The 19,440-nt window shown below is 54.3% G+C and overlaps 1 protein-coding gene across 4 annotated transcripts in view; it reads left to right on the forward strand.

The window, feature by feature from the left end:
• The window catches only part of ECE1 (endothelin converting enzyme 1), a 59,062-nt gene extending 40,649 nt beyond the window's left edge, over positions 1 to 18,413 (forward strand). For 3 of the 4 annotated variants that reach the window (XM_028090767.1, XM_028090763.2, XM_028090766.2), the window contains 9 exons: positions 2,184 to 2,294; positions 4,268 to 4,366; positions 4,852 to 4,929; positions 6,469 to 6,572; positions 11,382 to 11,492; positions 12,218 to 12,285; positions 13,141 to 13,331; positions 15,154 to 15,249; positions 15,923 to 18,413. In XM_028090767.1, the coding sequence (XP_027946568.1) occupies positions 2,184 to 2,294; positions 4,268 to 4,366; positions 4,852 to 4,929; positions 6,469 to 6,572; positions 11,382 to 11,492; positions 12,218 to 12,285; positions 13,141 to 13,331; positions 15,154 to 15,249; positions 15,923 to 16,099 (1,035 nt within the window). In that variant the 3' untranslated portion in view covers positions 16,100 to 18,413. Of the gene's footprint in view, positions 1 to 2,183; positions 2,295 to 4,267; positions 4,367 to 4,851; positions 4,930 to 6,468; positions 6,573 to 11,381; positions 11,493 to 12,217; positions 12,286 to 13,140; positions 13,332 to 15,153; positions 15,250 to 15,372; positions 15,462 to 15,922 lie in introns of all 4 variants that reach the window. The other variant, XR_003607228.2, reaches the window with a different exon arrangement.
• Positions 18,414 to 19,440: the final 1,027 nt, after the last annotated feature.

Below are 19,440 nucleotides of genomic sequence, written 5' to 3' on the forward strand. Positions count from 1 at the left end.
AGAGTGCAGGGGTGCTGCTCTAACCAGTGGGAGGCAGTGGGAGTTGGCCGGGAGTTCTTGGCAGAAGCAAGGGCAATTGGGAGACCCTAGAGGTGGGGGGGTGTGGGCCAGAGCCCCTGTGTGCCCTGTGCATGGTATAAGGAAACAGCACAGAACTTTGGGTCAGAAGATCTGTGTTTGAAATGGTTCTTCTAATCACACAACCTTAGGCAAATCACTTCATTGGAGCAGAGGGCTGTCTTCCCAAGTGTAAAAAGGAGTAACTAATCCCTAGCCTGCTGACCCGGGGTTGTCTGGGATTACACGAAGGGATCCCCAAAAGTCTGTCCCAAAGGCTAAAGCACTCCAAGCCATGTTCTTTATCTGCAAGCAGGAGCACAGGGGGTACCTGCTTCATGGGGTTATTAGGAGGATTATATGAGTTAGGGCCCACACCCGGTAAACACTCAGCAAGCACGAACTACTGTCGCTGCTACCATTGCTGTTATTACGTGTCTGTCTCTCCCACTGGGTGTTCTGAGTGTTTCCATTGAGCCCCTCGAGGGCAAGGCCCATGACCAATTTGTCTCTAGGTTCCAAACACCTAGCATAATCCAGGTGCAGAGGAACTCTCCAGAAGGCACTGGACATGTGAATGAATGAACGAACAAACGAACGAATGAATGAATGAGTGAGTGAGTGGGCTTATGCAAAAGCTCTCCTGAGAAGGCAGTGAGACTCAGCTCCTGACTCAGCCATCAGGGCCTGGGACCCCCACGGAGCCCGTGAGTTCAAGGTCCCTGGTCCTGACCTCCTGCGTGGGCAGCCTCAGCCAGATGTGGGCGGGTTGTGGGGAGGGGAGGGCGTCTAAACGGACACATGGGTGGGAGAGCTTAAAAGAATTGGGCCGCTAAACTTAGGGAAGGCTGAGATGCCCTTTATTTCCTTCCCTTCTTTCATGGAAGAAATTTCTTTAGCTAAGGTATAATTTACATACTGTAAAATGTGCAGTATACACTAAGTACCCAGTTCAGTGGACAAAGGAAATGTGTTCCCCTGGACAGAGGAGATCACCCACAAAACCGAAAGCCCACTCCACACAGAGACACTCCTGTGACGAGTTCATCCAGCGTCCTAGGAGCAGAAGATCCCCCGGTGGGTGTGGCTGGGCGGGGGCGGGATTATGCGCCGTGTGCTCCTGTTCGCCTGGCCTCTCAGCTAATGGCTGTGAAATTCAACCATGTTGTGTGTATCAGTAATTCACTCCTTCTTGTTGCCAAGTAGCGTGCTGTTGTATAAAAATACCACATTTTGTTTATCCAGCCGCCTGTTGGTGGGCATTTGGTTGTTTTCAGTTGGAAAAGTGTTCTGAAGCAGGCTGCCCTGAGCCTGGTGGTTTTTACCACCTGTTCTTTGGGGGTCAGGAGGCCCCACGAGGGATTTAGGGATTTCCGGGAGCAGGGCCACCCCTGGTGGTCACGGAGGGCAGGGGAGCCGGGGGGGGGGGGGCAGGAACCCGCGTGGGTGTGCTTCCTGGAGCCACGCTCCATGAGGCTGCAGCCTGCGGGGTGCCCGCTTCCAGCTCCGCAGAGGTGTCGTCGTCGAGCAGGCTGGTGGGTGAGACCACGGGTGACCATGACATCTCAGCCCCTTCCTCTGGGAGGCTTTCAATGGGGTTGGGTCCTGGCCTTCTGGGATGGGTTTCCTGTTGCAAGAGGGTAGACAAGGTAACTTCTCAAGTCTTTGACACCAGGATCTGCCGCCTTCCCCAGGGGGTAGGGTAGGGTAGGGATGGGGGTGTGGGGTGTGCGGTCAGGCATGTCAGAGTCCCATCACTGCCACACCCCCTGCTCGCCGGGGGACCCTGGACCGGTGACTTCCCCTTGCTGAGTGTCTGTCTTGTGTCCTCATCTGGCAAGGCCCACGGCTCTGCCTTCCAGGATCATTTTGATGGCTCGGTGAGATACCATTCGTGACGTGTGCGCACAGAGCCTGGCATTCAGGAAATAGTAGATGGCAGCGATGAGCAATATTCTGTGGCCTCTTGGTGCAGTGCCTAAAATAACTTCCCCCACTGCGTCAGAAAAGTCTTCCTGAGGTTCTGGAAGGAAGCACAGGCCCCAGCTGTTAGCTGCTTCCTCCCAGATGGACAAGGGTTGGGAAGAAGGACGGGGCCCAGTAACCCCTCTCCCTTGTGTTCCCAGACCTGTCTTCCTCGGTGGAAGTTCTGCGTGAGCGACACAGAGAACAACTTGGGCTTCGCCCTGGGCCCCATGTTTGTCAAAGCGACCTTTGCAGAGGACAGCAAGAGCATAGTGAGTACCTCCCCTTGTGACGGCACTAGCCCCTCGTGAACTTGGCCCCCTGTGACGGCGCACCTGCACTAGCCCCTCGTGAACTCGGCCCCCTGTGACGGCACACCTGCACTAGCCCCTCGTGAACTCGGCCCCCTGTGACGGCACACCGGCACTAGCCCCTCGTGAACTCGGCCCCCTGTGACGGCACACCTGCACTAGCCCCTCGTGAACTCGGCCCCCTGTGACGGCGCACCTGCACTAGCCCCTCGTGAACTTGGCCCCCCTGTGATGGCGCACTCCCTGTGATGGCGCACCCCCCTGTGACGGCGCACCCTAGGGGGACAGACAGAATGAAGGCCCCTAAAACAGCAGGAGGTGGAGTGAGGAATGGAGCCCCTCATACCACCTCTTCCTTCCCGGCCCCCCAGATTGCCTCCTCTGCCCCTCGTGAACTTGGCCCCCTGTGTCGGCGCACCTGCACTAGCCCCTCGTGAACTTGGCCCCCCGTGATGGCACACCTGCACTAGCCCCTCGTGAACTTGGCCCCCCTGTGACAGCACACCTGCACTAGCCCCTCGTGAACTTGGCCCCCCGTGACGGCACACCTGCACTAGCCCCTCGTGAACTTGGCAGCCCACGCTCCAGGTCTGCTCTGGACCTTTCCTACTCCAGGCCAGGGCTCCAGCCTTCACTCAAAGGTCCTGTTTTCTAAAGCCCTGAATGCTGTGAGCTATTATCACTGAGTGCTGGGCACTTAAGCCACATTATCACTAAGCCTGCGAGGCCACTCCAGCCATCTCCTCCTCCACCCCCAAGGGAAACAAAGGGCCCAGGGACATCCTGTTGGCAGAGCAGCTCTGGCCTAACGGGTGACATCTTTCTTAGCCCAGGGGGTAACCCCATGTCTGGACAGGCAGAGGAACATCATGGCCAGGGGCATGAAGTCAGCCAGGCCCCAGTTCAGATCCTGGGTCCATCACCTCCTGGTTGGGTGATTTGGGACAGTTTTCTCCCTTTGCTGTTGACTTGGAAGCGGGGCTGTCCATCCTGTAGCAGGACAGGAAATGAAATGCTACACACGGGGTGCCTGGGCCTGGGTGGCTCAGTTGGTTAAGCGTCTGCCTTCTGCTCAGGTCATGATCCCAGGGTCCTGGGATTGTGCCCCGCATCAGGCTCCCCGCTCAGCGGGAAGCCTGCTTCTCCCTCTCCCTCTGCCTGCCGCTCCCCCTGCTTGTGCTCACTCTCTCTCTCTCTCTCTCTCTCTCTCTCTAACAAATAAATAAATAAAATCTTTAAAAAAAAAAAAGAAAAAAATGCTACACACAGAACACCTGGCAGAAAACAAGCGCTCTGCAAATGGTAGCTATTATATTTTTGTTACAGTTTTTTTACTAATTTTAATTATGTAGATATTATGTGCAGTCAAACATTAGCAAACACTCACTTCCTTACGCAACTCTCCTGTGAGCGGCTGATACAGAATCTTTGTCTAGTTCTGTCGGCAGTCAGGACCTCTCCTCTTTCCGCTGTGTGCCTTCCTTCCTCTGCTCTAGAATCTTTGGGCTCTGAGTCTGCCTCTGACGTTATTGCCCTCAAGAAGAGCTGTTCATCTCCAGCCTGAAACTGCTTGTCAGAACTCAGGTTCTCTAGATTTTAAAGCCCATTCCATCGAAAAGGGATCCTGTGGTCCAGTAAGTCTGAGAAAGGCTATGAATTTTACACTCTCCAAAAGGATCGAAGTTCGTGTTACACCATAAAGGCTCTGAAAAAGTCCTGCAGAGGAGAGACTTTTCCAGCACTTCTTGTCCTCAGTTTCTGTGGTGTTGATGCTCTGTTTATGGAAGTCCAGTCTTGTTTTGCAGGACTTAAGTGTTCTGGGCACTGAGGAGCCTGAAGCTTTGAGCTGATTCCTGAGTTTAGACTCTGGCCTCCTTCCACATGGGGTGCCCATCCAGTGCCCGGACCTCACTGGTCAGCTTCTGTCTCCTCAGGCCAGCGAGATAATACTAGAGATTAAGAAGGCGTTTGAGGAAAGCCTGAGCACCCTGAAGTGGATGGATGAAGACACTCGGAGATCAGCCAAGGAAAAGGTGAGGCTGTCCCAGTGCCAGAAGGGGTGGCTGAGGCTTCCCACCTAGAGGGCCGCACCCACAGATGGAGGGGGTGCCTGAAGCGAGACCAGTCACATCTGGTGAGCACAGCAGGGATGCCGTCCTGCCTTCAGGGGTGAATATTCCAGCAGGGTGGAGGGACAGCCTTGAACACACGATTGCATTAATGACAATATAAAAATAAGCCATGTTGAGTCTGTGAGGGAAAAATGCAGGGAGCTGTGGCATGTCTAATGGAGAAAGGAGGATCTGATATAGTCCAGCGGGTGGCGGCCAGCAAAGGCTTCCCTCAGGAGGGAAGCAGAGACCCAAAGGGTAAGTAGAAGTCAGGCAAGAGAGGGATCTTTCCAGAAAGAGATGCGGAAGCCCTGAGGGGGAGGGCCTGCCCATTTCCTTTTGGCCCAGAGCCTGAGCCCAGCCAGGCCTGCTGGGCACTCAGTGTCCTTGGTGTCTCTCCTGTGCAGGCGGACGCAATCTACAACATGATAGGCTACCCCAACTTTATCATGGACCCCAAGGAGCTCGACAAAGTGTTCAATGACGTGAGTGGCTCCCACCCTGCCCCCTTGCATTCCCGAATGTCCCTGAGGTTCCCCACGTGGGGAAGAGCAGAAGCAGGCTGGGTCCAGGTGGGCTGCGAGAGGTACCTGGACTGTCAAGGCGTCTCCAGATCCGTCGGTGTGGGGTGTGGGGATGGATCTGGCACGAGGGGGCTGTTCTGTGCCCCTTCTCTCCTGGGCCTGCTGGAGGCCCCTGCCCCCCCCCCCAAGAGCCACTGTCAGTGCCCAGCAGTCAGGACCAAACAGTGCCATGTGCCCGGCCAGACGCTCCATTTAATGGGGGGGGGGGGGATAATGGAGGTGAGCTGACCCTAGGAGGGACAGACAGAATGAAGGCCCCTAAAACAGCAGGAGGTGGAGTGAGGAATGGAGCCCCTCATACCACCTCTTCCTTCCCGGCCCCCCAGATTGCCTCCTCTGCCCAGGGTCTTCCCCCTTCCCAGAGAAACCTGGACCTCGTTTGGACCTCCAAATGCTAATGGGAAAAAGGAGGCGTGAATCCCAAGTGCACGTTTAAGCTTAATTGAGGCAACAAGGATACTTGATATATTCCTGGTGGTTAGAACTTTCTGCAGGTCGTCCCCATAAACGGATTGTGCTTCTGCCCTGAAAGATAGTTTTATATCTTCTTGTGATTGAAATTTGTGAAATTCAGGCATTTTTGCAATTATAATAACCCCTCATCATGGCTCTATTTAAAACCTAAGAATATTAAAATTGCTTCCGAGAATATGGGACTGACTCACTCCGCAGCCTTTTTCCTCGAGGATAATTTAAGATGCTCCGGGGTGTCACGGCACAGACCCGGGGATTCCTGGGGACAGGCACAGCCCACAGGATCAGAGTCCTGTCTCCAAGGTCTAGCATTTTACCGGAGCTCTGACGGAAGCCAGAAAGCTCTGGAGTGGATCTGAGGAAGAACCTTGCCCCTGAAAAGGGCCGAAAGGCTGGGCTGAGCGCTGAGGAAGGCGTGCGGTGATGCCTGTCCCCTGACAGTTCAGAGGTAGACCCCAGCTCGACTCGTGTGGTATCCAGTGTGGTAGCTGCTATAGCCCCTACTGTTTTTAGTTAATTAAAATCTAAGTGTAACAGTCACACTAGCCGCGTGTGAAATGCTCCGTAGCCACGTGTGGCTGGTGCCTGCCATACTGGATAACACAGGCAAAGAACACGTCCATCATCACAGGCAGTTCTGTCGGACAGCACTGGAGAGATTCGCTGTCTAAGGCCCAGGCACTGCCGCAGGCCTGTGACACTGCTGGGTGCCGAGCAGCCCTGTGAAGCTCTTAGTGTGTCCTTGAACGGGAGAGTGCCAGGCCCCAGCAAGGTCAGGGCCACGGCAAGAACCCAAGCCTGCAGTCCCGAGACTCCCATTCCGGCCTCTGACCTGTGGACCAGTCCCTTAACCTTGCGGGGCTTGAGCTTCCTCGGCTGTAGAAGAAGGGGTCTGCGTGTAAGGAGCCGAGGGGCCTCCCAGCCCGGACGCGCTCTGATCTCGTACCTCTGCTTCCTCTTGGCCAGTACACCGCAGTCCCGGACCTCTACTTTGAGAACGCCATGCGGTTTTTTAACTTCTCCTGGAGGGTCACTGCCGACCAGCTGAGGAAGGCTCCCAACAGAGACCAGTGAGTCCCCGGGGCCTTGCTGGGAGGGCACTGGCGCCCGGAACACAGGGGTGCTCTGGATCGAGCGTGCTTTTCTCACACGCTCACGGATGCCAGACGTAACGGTCACAAGCGCCATCTGAGGAGCGGGCACCGTCGCTCTCCCACTCTTCAGATGAAGAAACCAGGGACCGAGGAAGTGTGCCCAGCCAGGAGCTGGGACTGGCCTGGGTCTGTGTGCCCCTGGCACCCCGCTGGTGGACAGAGTAGCCTGGCCTCACCCGCTTTAGCATTGGGAACGTCTGCCTCCTTACTCGCAGAGAAGATGGGAGGAGCCGTCTGACAGTCAAGTGTGAGCGCTCGGAGGCCCTCAGCTAGCGGAGATTCTGAATGGGCCCCCAACAGCTGTGGTTCCCAAACCTTACTGCACATCAGCACCCTCTGGGGAGGGTTTTTTGTTTGTTTGGTATTTTTTAAGATTTACTTATTGGAGAGAGAGAACGAGTGGAGTGATAAGGAGAGAGACTCTCAAGCAGACTCTGTGCTGAGCATGGAGCCCGAGATGGGGCTCGATCCCACCACCCTGAGATCATGATCCAAGCCAAAACCAAGAGTTGGAGCCTCAAGCCACTAAGCCACCAAGGCGCCCCCTGGGGGAAGTTTTTTTTTTTAAATACAGCTTCTTCCTGGACCTCAAACCTTCTTAAAATAATCTGGAATGAGCCCTGGTTTCTGTCATTTTTTGAGCAGTCTCCTCGGGAAACTCATACGTTTTCAGCCCAGCTCTAGCTCTCAAAATAAGCTCCCCCCACGCCTAAAACATTTTGCAGAATAAATCTTACCAAAAGGGGGAAGCAAGAATTCTCTTTGCTTCTGGCGCCCCCTCGTGGCCAATAAGGGTTTATACATCTGTTTCCTCTTAAGATTCCTGTCTCCTGCAGAGGAACCCCCTCCCCTAAATGCACGGAAGGCGGTTTTTTATCTCCAGAATATGGCACAGGTACTGCCACAAGGTTCCGAATTTATCTGAAATCTTTTAGTTTAGCTTAAAATTTTTCACTTAAATTCTGCCTCCTAGGGGCGCCTGGGCAGCTCCATCGTTTCCAGGCATCTTGCCTTTGGCTCAGGTCATGATCTAGGTCCTGGGATTGAGCCCCAGGTCATCTCAGGGTCCTGGGATGAAGGCCCACGTCAGGGTCCCTGCCCAGCCTGGAATCTGCTTCTCTCTTACCCTCTGCCCCTCCCCGCTGCACATGCTCTCTCGCTCTCTCTCTCTCTCTAATAAATAAATAAAAATCTTTTAAAAAATAAATAAATTTTGCCTCCTGCCCATTAATGTATGGAGCCATGATTATTTGAATATAAATATGATGTTTTTGATTTCTATCTTCCCATGGCTTCAGTACCCCACAACACATCTCTTTGAGGCTCACCTGGAGGAGACAGAGTGAATAAGCTCTTGGACAAAATGTCCTTTCTGTCTCACTCCACTCATCACTGGGCTTCCCCTCCACACCAGAAAAATTATTGAGTGGACAAATGTTTCTACCATCAGGGTCCCTTCTATACTTTTTTTTTTTTAAGTTTTATTTATTTAAGTAATCTCTGCATCCAACGTGGGGCTCGAACTCACAACCCTGTGAGTCGTATCTCTTCCAGCTGAGCCGGCCAGGCACCCCCTTCTACACTCTTGAAAAATTTTTGGAACCCAAAGAGTCTCTTTGTGTATGGAGATTATATCAATTTAATGTAAATTTTATGAAAAATAACTTTTTTAGGGGCGTCTGGGTGGCTCAGTCATTAAGCATCTGCCTTCGGCTCAGGTCATGATCCCGGGGTCCTGGGATCAAGCCCCGCATCGGGCTCCCTGCTCAACGGGAAGCCTGCTTCTCCCTCTCCCGCTCCCCCTGCTTGTGTTCCCTCTCTTGCTGTCTCTCTCTCTGTCAAATAAATAAATAAAATCTTTTAAAAAAATAACTTTAAAAAAAAAGTATAGTGAGAAAAAAAGTATTTTACTTTTGGCATATTTCTTTAATATCTGGCTTAATAGAAGACAGATGGATTCTCATATTTGCTTCTATGTTCAATTTATTGCAATATATTGTTTTGAAATGTATAAAGAAAATCTAGGGGTTCCTGGGTGGCTCAGTCAGTTAAGCATCTGACTTTTGATTTCGGTTCAGGTCATGTTCTCATGGTTATGAGATCGAGCCCCTCCTCAGGCTCTGCACTAGTCGTGGAACCTGCTTAAGATTCTCTCAGGGCGCCTGGGTGGCTCAGTTGGTTGAGCGTCCAACTCTTGATTTCAGCTCAGGTCGTGATCTCAGGGTCGAGGGATTGAGCCCCCTGTTGGGTTCCATGCTCCGCAGGAGTCTGCTTGAGATTCTCTCTCTACCTCTCCCTCTGCCCCTGCCCCCTGCATGCGTGCACGCATTCGTGCTCTCTCTCTCTAAAATAATAAGTCTTAAAAAAAAATTCTCTCCCTGGGTGGCTCAGTCAGTTGGGCGTCTGCCTTCGGCTCAGGTCATGGTCCCGGGGTCCTGGGATCGAGCCCCGCATCGGGATCCCTGCTCGGCGGGGAGCCTGCTTCTCCCTCTCCCTCTGCTGCTCCCCCTGCTTGTGCTCTCTCTCTCTCTCTCTCTCTCTCTCTCTCTGTGTCAAATAAATAAATAAATAAATCTTAATAAAACAAAAAGAAGGCTTACTGAATGGTGTGCCATTTAAAAAAAAAAATTCTCTCCCTTTCCCTCCACCCCTCTGCCCCCAAATGAAAATCTAGTCTCATGCAGATATGAAGTTGGAAAAGGGAGGGATGCTTTAGTAGCCTTTCTTTTTTTTTTTTTTTTAAGATTTTGTTTATTTATTTATTTGAGAGAGAGAGAGAGAGAGCACATGAGAGGGGGAAGGGTCAGAGGGAGCAGCAGACTCCCTGCTGAGCGGGGAGCCCGATGCGGGACTCGATCCCGGGACTCCAGGATCATGACCTGAGCCGAAGGCAGTCGCTTAACCAACTGAGCCACCCAGGCGCCCAATTAGTAGCCTTTCTGTACTTGTGCACATCCTTCGTTGAGAACGACACCAAAACTCAGCAACTCGTAATTTCTTAAAGGTTAGTTGCACTGTGGAACCTGAACCCATAGCCATTAACTTTTCCTGCTCTGTTACACTAAAGTCTGTCAGTCTGTCTTGCACTTTGAATGGATCTTTTACCCAGCCATGATCTGTAATATCATGCATTGGTCATTTGGAACAAGGCTTGCTGACTTTTATATACCTCTAAATAGTGACATTTTCATTATACCATATCCCAAAAAATCCACCTTTGTTCTTATCACTGTTGACCTCCTGAGAGAAGTCTTTAGCAACTGATGAATTATTGAACTCTACATCTGAAACTAATGATGTACTATATGTTGGCTAATTGAATTTAAATAAAAAAGTCTTTCAGCATTTGGAAGCTATCACGTTTATGGTGACTGATACAAGTTCTTGTCGTTAATTTTGCTAATTAATTTACTAATTAATTTTCCTTGAAACTTCAAAGTTTTTTAATTCTTAAAAATTTTTTAAAGATTTTATTTATATATTTGAGAAGACAGAGAGAGCAGGGGGAGGGGCAGAGACCGACGGAGAGGGAGAAGCAGACTCCCTGATGAGCAGGGAGCCGAAAGCCAGGGCTCGATCCCAGGACCCTGAGACGATGACCTGAGCCAAAGTCAGAAAGCTTAACCGACTGAGTCACCCAGGCACCCGTCATTTTTTAATTTCTTTAAAAAATTTTTTTATTCTTATTTTTTTAAGTAAGCTCTATGCCCAGTGTGGGCTTGAACTCGCAACCCGGAGATCAAGGCTCGCGTGGCTCTACCAACCAAGCCAGCCAGGCGCCCCCAAAGTTTTTTTTAAACCTTGAATTTTTATCACTGGCAACAGATGATGTCAGTTGTTTCCTTTCATTTTCAAGCTGTCTACTGGATACCAGATGTCTGCCAAGCCTGAAATGCCGGTTGGCCAGTCATCCTCACGAGTGCAAACGGGGGTCCCGTGAGAAAAGTGCAAGTGCTCGTGTGGACTTCCCATCTGGTCACACCGAATATCAAGACACTTCTAACTCAAGGGTCTAGATTTAATGACATTAGGTAACCGTGGGGCACCTGGCTGGCTCAGTCCGTAGAGCACGCGACTCTTGATCTCGGGATCATGAGGTCAAGCCCCACGCTGGGTGTGGAGATGACTTAAATAAATAAAACTTAAAAAAACATGAAGAACTCGTGCTACTTCGTCAGCGATGTTCCTCAGTGAGATGGGTTTGTTTTTCCCGGTGAGGAAGGCAGGGGCCGCTAGAACAACCCGGGCCACTACCTTGATTCACTCATGGGCTCCTGCAGCTCCACCCGCCATTGCTTTTCCACCGTCAGAGCAAACGTCACCATGGTGGAAAAGACAAATCATGTCTTAGTATTATCATGGAAGATAGTTTGGGCCTCGCAGACCCCCTGAAAGGGACGTGAGGACCCCTCCAGGTGTCCACAGTCCATACTTTGAGAACCACTGGGCAGCAGTGACCTTTCGTTACATAACGGTCCGCCTGGTTCTTCGTAAGCACCTCGCTGTTCCACTGTGTGGTGCGGCATTGGATTTAACTGATCCCTTTCTTTGCAGACATGTGGGTGTTTTCTGGTTCTCACCCTCAAAAACACCGCTGCTAAAGACATTCTTGTCCTTGTGTGCCCTTGGGGCCGGGGTTCAGGCCCTTGGCACCTGCCAGATGGGCTGACCCCCCTTTGCCTCCCCACCGGCTGGGCCTGAGCTTTCTCGTGTGTTTGCATGCAGGTGGAGCATGACCCCACCCATGGTGAATGCCTACTACTCGCCCACCAAGAATGAGATCGTGTTTCCTGCCGGGATCCTGCAGGCACCGTTCTACACCCGCTCCTCGCCCAAGTAGGATGCTGGTGTTGCTGGACCCCATCTCCTTCCCCCAGCCCTCCGTGGACACCCAGCCTGGCCCTGGGGCCTGCAGCTGACCACATGAGCCGGCCAGTCTCCCTGAGGGCTTTTTGTCCCACTGGTCCAGGCAGCTTGGGGCTCTCAGGGACATTGCAGAGACAACAGCACCCTCACTCCCTGCGCTTCCCTCCAGGGGTCTCCGGGGTCCAGAAGCCCCTGCACAGTGGGAGCTTGGGGGCATGTCATGAAATCAGGTGCCCTATCTAGAGGAAAGCCCCCCCCCGCCCCCCAGTGGTGTTTTAGAGCAGTCACAGCTGGGGGGTGGCGGTGGAAAGTGTGAGAGCACGGTCTGAGAAAGGCCCTGGGTTTGAATCCCAGGTCTGCTCTTTGCTGACTGCGGGGCCCTTGGGTAAAGTGACTGAACCATTCCCAGTCTTGGTTTACTTATCCAAACAGTTGGTCACTAATGCCACACTCTTCTGAGGTGACCAAAGAGGACAGTGCAGTTCGGTTGGAGGGTCTAGCGCAGTGCTTGGCCTTCAGGGGCTACAGGTGGACCACAACCCATTTGCCCAGCCTCTGACTACCCTAAGGGGTTTGCTGGAGGCTCAGGCTGCGGCCACATCCCCACAGAGCCCGCAGGACCCTGCTTTGTCTCTAGACCCAGGAAGTGATGTCCCCTGGGGGCGTCACCCTCACCTTTGTGTCCCCCTCTCCAGGGCCTTAAACTTCGGTGGCATTGGTGTTGTCGTGGGCCACGAGCTGACTCATGCTTTTGATGATCAAGGTACGGCTTCCTGGGGTCCCCTTCAGACGGGGCACATTGGCTCCTGGCCCCATTGCCTCTGCTTTGCTCTCGTCACTTCCAAAGGTCTGGAGACAGATGGGTTTGGGTTCAATCTTGGCCCTGCCCCTGCCCCTTGAATGAACTTGAATGAGCCCTGTCCTTTCTCCACGCCTCCTCATCCTTGTCTGTAAAATGGGCATGATGACTGCAGCCTCGTGTGGTGATTCTGGGGACTGTGTCAGGCGCAGGGGGTTCCTGGAAGCTGTCTCGTACTCAGGAGTGGGTGTTAGCAGTCAGCAGGGAGCCCACATTTCTCCAGCACTCCAGAGACTTCTCTGGGCCAACTGCCATCAAAGGAGTCGACGTCATTCGCCTCCTCACCAAAACATCGAGAATCCTCATTCCCTCCTGCCTTGGGCACCCCAAGGCCAAGAAGGAGGAGGTGGGGCCTTAGAGGCCGGGGCCTGTCCTGTGATCCTGGTGCTGCTGACTCCATTTCCCCCTTCCTGGGCTCGGGGTCCGAGGCCCTCAGTCAGCCTTGACAATGAATCCAGCTCCACCAAAACCGTGAACGTGCTGACCCTTTACCCGCATCACGTTCCTCCATCCTCTCTCCCCCACCCACCCCCCAGCTGCCTGGCTCATCCTCCCAGCTCCTCTGGCACCCAGGCCAGCATCGTCTCCCCGGGTGCTGCTGGGTAGGCCTTGGGGGGGAGGGGGATGGGCAGGTGGGTCCGGAGGGGGGATGGGCGGGCCACCTCTCACCAGGCGGAGAGGCGGGCAGAGAGGCGCAGTGAGCCCTGCCTCCTCCCCCCTCCTCCCCCTTGACCTGACGCTTCCCTTGGAACCTTACAGGACGGGAGTATGACAAGGACGGGAACCTTCGGCCCTGGTGGAAGAACTCGTCCGTGGAGGCTTTCAAGCAGCAGACGGAGTGCATGGTGGAGCAATATGGCAACTACAGTGTGAACGGGGAGCCCGTGAACGGCCGGCACACGCTGGGGGAGAACATCGCCGACAACGGGGGGCTCAAGGCGGCCTATCGGGTAAGAGCTCATTCCCCACACACGCCCCGGCCCAGGTCTGGGTCTGTGCAGGGGCCTCCTCAGGAAAGGGTCTTTACCTGGGACCAGCTGCAGCCGCTGCGTGACCTTCTCTTTGCTCATCTGCAGAACGGGGGCAGCGGGGACCGACGGAGAGGTCTGCGAAGTCCCTCGCACAGAGCGAGGCGCGCAGACGGCTTTCCGGACAAGTCCGCCCGACTGACATTCAGAGGAAAGGGCTTAGGCTGGAGCCACCTGACGACCTGCGGGTTCCTACCTTGGCAGGGATAGGCATCATTAAATCAGGCAGCAGTGGGCCCAGGAGGGGAGGGGAGAGGAGGGACACAGGTCATGGAGCCAGTTCTGGGTTCCAGTCCTGGTTCTGGAGAAAGTCACTTGGCCTCCTTGAGCTGCAGTGTGCCTGGCTGTGAACACCCACTCCCTACATTACTGCGCTGTCAGAAGGACGACATGATCTAATTTATCCTTTAAAACCAGAGTCGGCAGGGGCGCCCAGCTGGCTCAGTGGGAAGAACATGCGATTCTTGATCTCGGGGTCGTGAGTTTAAGCCCCACGTGGGGTGTAGAAATTACTTAAATAAGTAAAACTTCAAAAAACAAAACAAAACAAAAACAAAAAACCCCAGCGTCAGGAAACCTCTACCCTGTGGGTCAAATCCAGCCCTCAGCCTATTTTTGTAAATAAAAACATAGTGGGACCCCCGCCAGGCCTGTTGGGCTCCATGCTGTCCGCGGTTGTTTTCACACCACAACGCCAGAACAGAGGAGTTGCACTGAGACCGTTTGGCCTCCAACACTGAAAATATTTACCCTCTGGCCCTTCGCAGCAAAGTCCGCCAACCCCGGCTTCATGAGGATGACTTAAGATGTTGTGTCGGGAGGGGATTGGAATTGGACCAGCTCGAGTCAAGGAGTCTAGTTAGCAAGCTCTTTGTGAGATTGTCCAGGCAAGAGAAGGGATGAAGCAGGGGATGTGGCAGGGGTGAGAAATGGCCAGATTTAGGTGGTTTGGATAATTGAACGAGACGCTCAGGGCGCCTGTCTGGCTCAGACGGAAGAGCGTGCGACTCTTGATCTCTGGGTCGTGAGTTCGAGCCCCACATTGAGTGTAGAGATTACTTTAAAAAAAAAAAAATCTTTAGGGCGCCTGGGTGGCTCAGTTGGTTAAGCGACTGCCTTCGGCTCAGGTCATGATCCTGGGGTCCCGGGATCGAGTCCCCCCGCATCAGGCTCCCTGCTCAGCAGGGAGTCTGCTTCTCCCTCTGACCTTCCTCCTTCTCATGCTCTCTCTCTCTACCATTCTCTCTCTCTCTCTCAATAAATAAATAAAAATCTTTAAAAAAAGAAAGAAAGAGAAGCTCAAAGAAGAACTCTGGGGTTGGGGCCCGAGGCACTAGGTGGTTGGCGGTGCCATTTACCGTGGTGGGAAAGTGTGTGCGTGTGCATGCATGTGGGTGTGAGTGCGTGCATGTGTGTAACCCCTCATTCTGTCTGTGCCATATTAAGTCTGGATGCATCTTGGAAATCCAGCTGAAGCTATGAATATTCAAATCAGGGAAGAGGCTGGAGCTGGAAATATGCACCTGAGAGCCATGGCCATGTAGATGGTATTTAAAGCCCTTCGGAATGAGTGCTGGTGAAGAAGATCACTCCTCTAGGCGGTGGGGGGACCCCAGACTCCCCCAAACAAGTCCTTGCCCCAACAGGGTAGAGCTTCCCGAGGCCTCCCGCACTGGCCCTCCATTGTTGCCCTGTTTGCTCCTGTGTCATGGGAGCCCCTGAACTTTGTTTTGTCTGCTCCCAGGCCTACCAGAACTGGGTGAAGAAGAATGGGGCTGAGCAGACATTGCCCACCCTGGGCCTCACCAATAACCAGCTCTTCTTCCTGGGCTTTGCGCAGGTGAGTTCTTTGTAGGAAAATATGCCAAACTCAGGCACATTTCTGCCATCTTGATATTCCAGGAGCTCTGAGAGCCAAAGGCTTCTCAACTGAGAACCTTCTAACTCATTGGACTGTCCATAGGACATCTACTCTGTAAGAAGATGAGCTTCCTGCCAGTAGAGAAATCCGATTAAGGGCCATGAATGCCATGAAAAGGTTTCCTGTATCAGGTAGATGAGAGGACAAGTGAGTGCTAAGGGCCCTCTGGTTCAGGGGTTCTAGAAATTTCCTAAACTCAGGATGCCCCAGGATGTCCCTTGAATTGGCATTAATGTATAGTCTTCTCTTAGTGCCCCGAGCCACCAGGCCATTACACAGTTTTTGTTCTGCCCAGGATGTGAGTGATCTGGACTCAGTTGAAGGTTTTCAGACTGGTTTGGGGGCAGAATCCTTTGTGCAGAGGAAATCTAATGCAGAGGCCCAGGACAGACAGAGGTGACCACAGTAGAGGATGCTGGGATGGGGGACATAGCAGCCCACGGTCTCTTCCCTACCCACCTGGTCGCCCCTCCAGACGCCCAAGGGTCTCAGAACCAGGTGGGGGCTCATTCCCCTGCTGTCGTGGACGGGGGCAGTCTGGTGGTCTCAGGGCCCCACAGTGACCTAGCTTCTCTCTTGTTGCCTCACAAAGGTCTGGTGCTCTGTCCGCACACCTGAGAGCTCCCACGAAGGCCTCATCACTGATCCTCACAGCCCCTCCCGCTTCCGGGTCGTTGGCTCCGTCTCTAACTCCAGGGAGTTCTCAGAACACTTCCACTGCCCACCTGGCTCCCCCATGAACCCTCATCACAAGTGTGAGGTCTGGTGAGGGTGGCAGCGCCGTGAGCCAAGACAGGATGAGCCCCCAGGTGGAGCCTGTCAGGCCACCTTCCCATCCAGCGTCCGGGGTGTCGCCCCGCCCCCTGGCCGCCCAGGGCCCCCCCTACCCCGCACTGGAGGGTTTCCAGCCGGAACCGAGCCTCTGCTGTGGGTTCTCAACACAATCCGAGATTTGATCCCCTGTGAAGACCGTGTCATCCCAGGCACATGTGCGCCAGTTCTCATGGGCATTTGGGTGTTAGGCTGGTGGCTTACCGGGCCTGGGCCCCATATTGACAAGGGCAGTGGGACACGGACCCCTGCCCACATCCAGTGCCAGAAACACCACAAATACCACTGTGTCAAATGCTTTAAAGATATATTTTTGGGGAAACTATTTTTTAAACATTGTGGAATACACTGGAAATCTTCAGGGAAATAATGCATTTAAAACACATTTTTTTTTTTTTTTAAGGAAAGGATTGGTATATTTATTATATTCTGTTTTTCTAAATAACCTGTGGATAAGGGAAGACCCACTGATTTACCCCTCCCTTCCTCACTCGCTGTGAGGTCGGCTGAGGCAGCCATCCCCCGCCACTGAGCGCGTCCCCACGTCGAGAGCTGACCCAGTCCTTGGCGTTTGCAGTTTCAGCCTCTGTCAGCTGGTTTGCGGTCACGGGGCGTAAAGAGGAGAGGTGTGGAGGCCAGGAAGGGGCAGAAGCCCCCTCACGGACACTGCCCCTCACAGCTTGCCTGCCTCCGTCCCCAGAGTCCAACAGTGGGAACCCCAACAAGGACGGTCTGATCCCCAAAGTCGCAGCAGGAGATTGATGGCTGCGGCAGGGGGAGGCCAGCTCGTGGCCGTCAAACCCAGCCCCGGGGCACCCAAGCACCCTAGAGCTGGATGGCGGGAGCCCCGCGAGGCCTCGCCCTGCGTCAGACGCTCTCTGCCATGCCGTAGGTAGCCTCTTTCCGTCCCTCTTCTGGCCGCTCCATGTGTGGCCCAGGGGCCAGTTGCCTGTCCGCAGCAACCCTCCCGTCCCGGCGTCTTAGGGGTCTGCCTTGCTGACCCTCTTCCCCAGGGGAAGGAGAAAAGGGAAGGCCATTCTCCTGTTCTGCAGGGCCCGGATCCTCCCTCTGCGCTTCGGCCTGAGCTTGGCTCCCAGGACCACGGCCAGCCCCGCCGGCCCGCCCTCCATCTTTAGTGCCTTAGCTGAGGCTGCAGCCCAGGCTCCACCCCAAGGAGACAGCCCTCCACCAGGTGCCCCTTTGCCTCCTCAGTGAAGCCTTCAAGTGTCCTGACTGTAACGCAAGGCCGTGCCCCCTCCTGCCAGTGTCCACAGAACTGCCCCTCGCAGCAGCCGGGGGGCTCCAGCCCGCAGGCAGGTCCGTGGCGCCACGGCCGGGGTTCTGACGGACCCCGGAACGTGCCCTGAGCCCCATCCCACCCTCAGCCCCTTCGGCTGAGTCGAGACAATGCTTGTAGCTAGCTGGACTCCTCACTTGGAGGTGGGTTCAGCCAAGGAGGACTGTGAGGGAAGGGCTCCCCCGCCACGGTCAGTCCAGCCTGTGGTGTCAGGGAACCAGGACTGGTGTCCCTCCCTGAGGCCAGAGCAGCCAGTGCCCGTCGAGGCTCACCATCCTGGCAGCCCGAGGCCTGGCCGTGCTCCCTCAGCGCGCTCGCCTCGCCCCTGCCGCCAGGAACCCCCCCTGCCCAAGAGGCCCAGCCGGATCCGCCTGAGGCCCCTGGTCCCCGCAAGCGGCGGGCCTGGTAGCTCTTCAGAGGAAAGGTAGGCCAGGAGCCAGAGAAGAAGCCAGAGTCAGGGGCTGCCGCACGCACCTCGCCACACAGAGGTAGGCTTCCCAGCCCTGGTGCCGCCCGGTACCTCCTCCGACGCCCTCCTTCCTTCCCGCCTTCCCCATAGAAGCTCACAGTCCTCAAGAGTGTCCGTCGGCGCCACAGACCGGAACCTCCCCGCCAGAATCAAGTGTCCCGGGGCTGAGGGTCCAGCCCGAGGGGGTGCAGACTGCATTCAGCAGGGGGCCCGGGGAGCGCAGGGCTCCGGCCCAACAGGGATGGAAGCAAAGGAGGCAAGCCCCCACTGTCCTGCCCTGCCCCTCCGGAGCTGAAAGAAGCCCGAGGGGATGGGCAGCTCTGAAAGCCGCCCCCCTCAGGCCCAGGGAGCCATAGGGCTGGCCGCTCTGCGGGTACATGGACGTGGGGTTTGGAGCTGGGAATCTATTTTTTGTATTATTATGTTCTGTGCTACTGTAGTTTGGGCGTGGCACTATTGTAACTCAAATAAAGTACTTGTACCGAGCGTCACGTGACTGTGTGTGTCCTCCGGGGCTCGGGTGGCGGGGTCGGGGGGGGGGAACCCTGGCCAACACAGAGCTCCCCATCCTCACCCAGGCAGCGGGGCTAACGGCACCTCCTCCCCAGCGTGGAGGCCTTGGGCCCAGACAAACGCCCGGAGGTTACTCGGTGCCTGTAAGAGCACGTGAGCGCCCCCTGCTGGGGAGGATGGTGCGTGCCAGAGGTGTCCAGGGGGCATCCTGGTGGAAATACTTTTTCCATGATCTTGGAGCAAAGGGGGTCAGCAGAGGGTTGCCAGCCCTCAGATGCTCAGCGGGGCCGACGGGAGTAGGTAAATTCAATGAAGTTCAAGGAAAAGTGTCTGACATACACTCATGCCTCCCCCTGGGTTTTGCATATATTCTTCCCTCTGCCTAGAATGCTCTTCTCTAACTTCTCTGCCCGATACACTCCTACCCATCCTTCAACGCCCAGCATAGCATCACCTCTTCTAGGAAGCCCTTCCTGACCTCCAGATCACGTACGATCACACAGGCTTCCCTCGCCTAACGGAGTAGAGTGCCAGGACTGCTGTAACAAAGCACCACAAACTTGGTGGCTTACACAACAAAAATTTATTGTCTCACAGTTCTGGAGGCTAGAGTCCAAGATCAAGGTGTCCACAAAGTTGATTCCTTCTGAGGGATGTGAGGAAGAATCTATTCCAGGCATTTGCCTAGCTTCTGGCGGTCTGCTGGCCATGTTTGGCGCTCCTTGGCTTGTAGAAGCATCACCGATCTCTGCCTTCATTTTCACATGGTGTTCTCCCTGTGTGCGCATCTGGTACGTGTCCGAATTTCCCCCCTTTTTTATAGGGACACCAGTCATGTTGGATCAGGGCCCACCCTGATGACTTCATTTTAACTAATGATTTCTGCAGTGATCCTATAGGTCATATTCTGAGGTATTGGGTGTTACAACTTCAACATATGAATTTGACGGGACCCAATTCAACCTGTGAAAGTGCCCGTGCCATCTCTAGCAGCCCAGTG

The sequence above is a fragment of the Eumetopias jubatus genome, unplaced genomic scaffold (assembly GCF_037043125.1).
Source record: "Eumetopias jubatus isolate StellerSeaLion01/CBP00866 unplaced genomic scaffold, mEumJub1_p1.0 scaffold_4, whole genome shotgun sequence".
Classification (NCBI taxonomy): domain Eukaryota; kingdom Metazoa; phylum Chordata; class Mammalia; order Carnivora; family Otariidae; genus Eumetopias; species Eumetopias jubatus.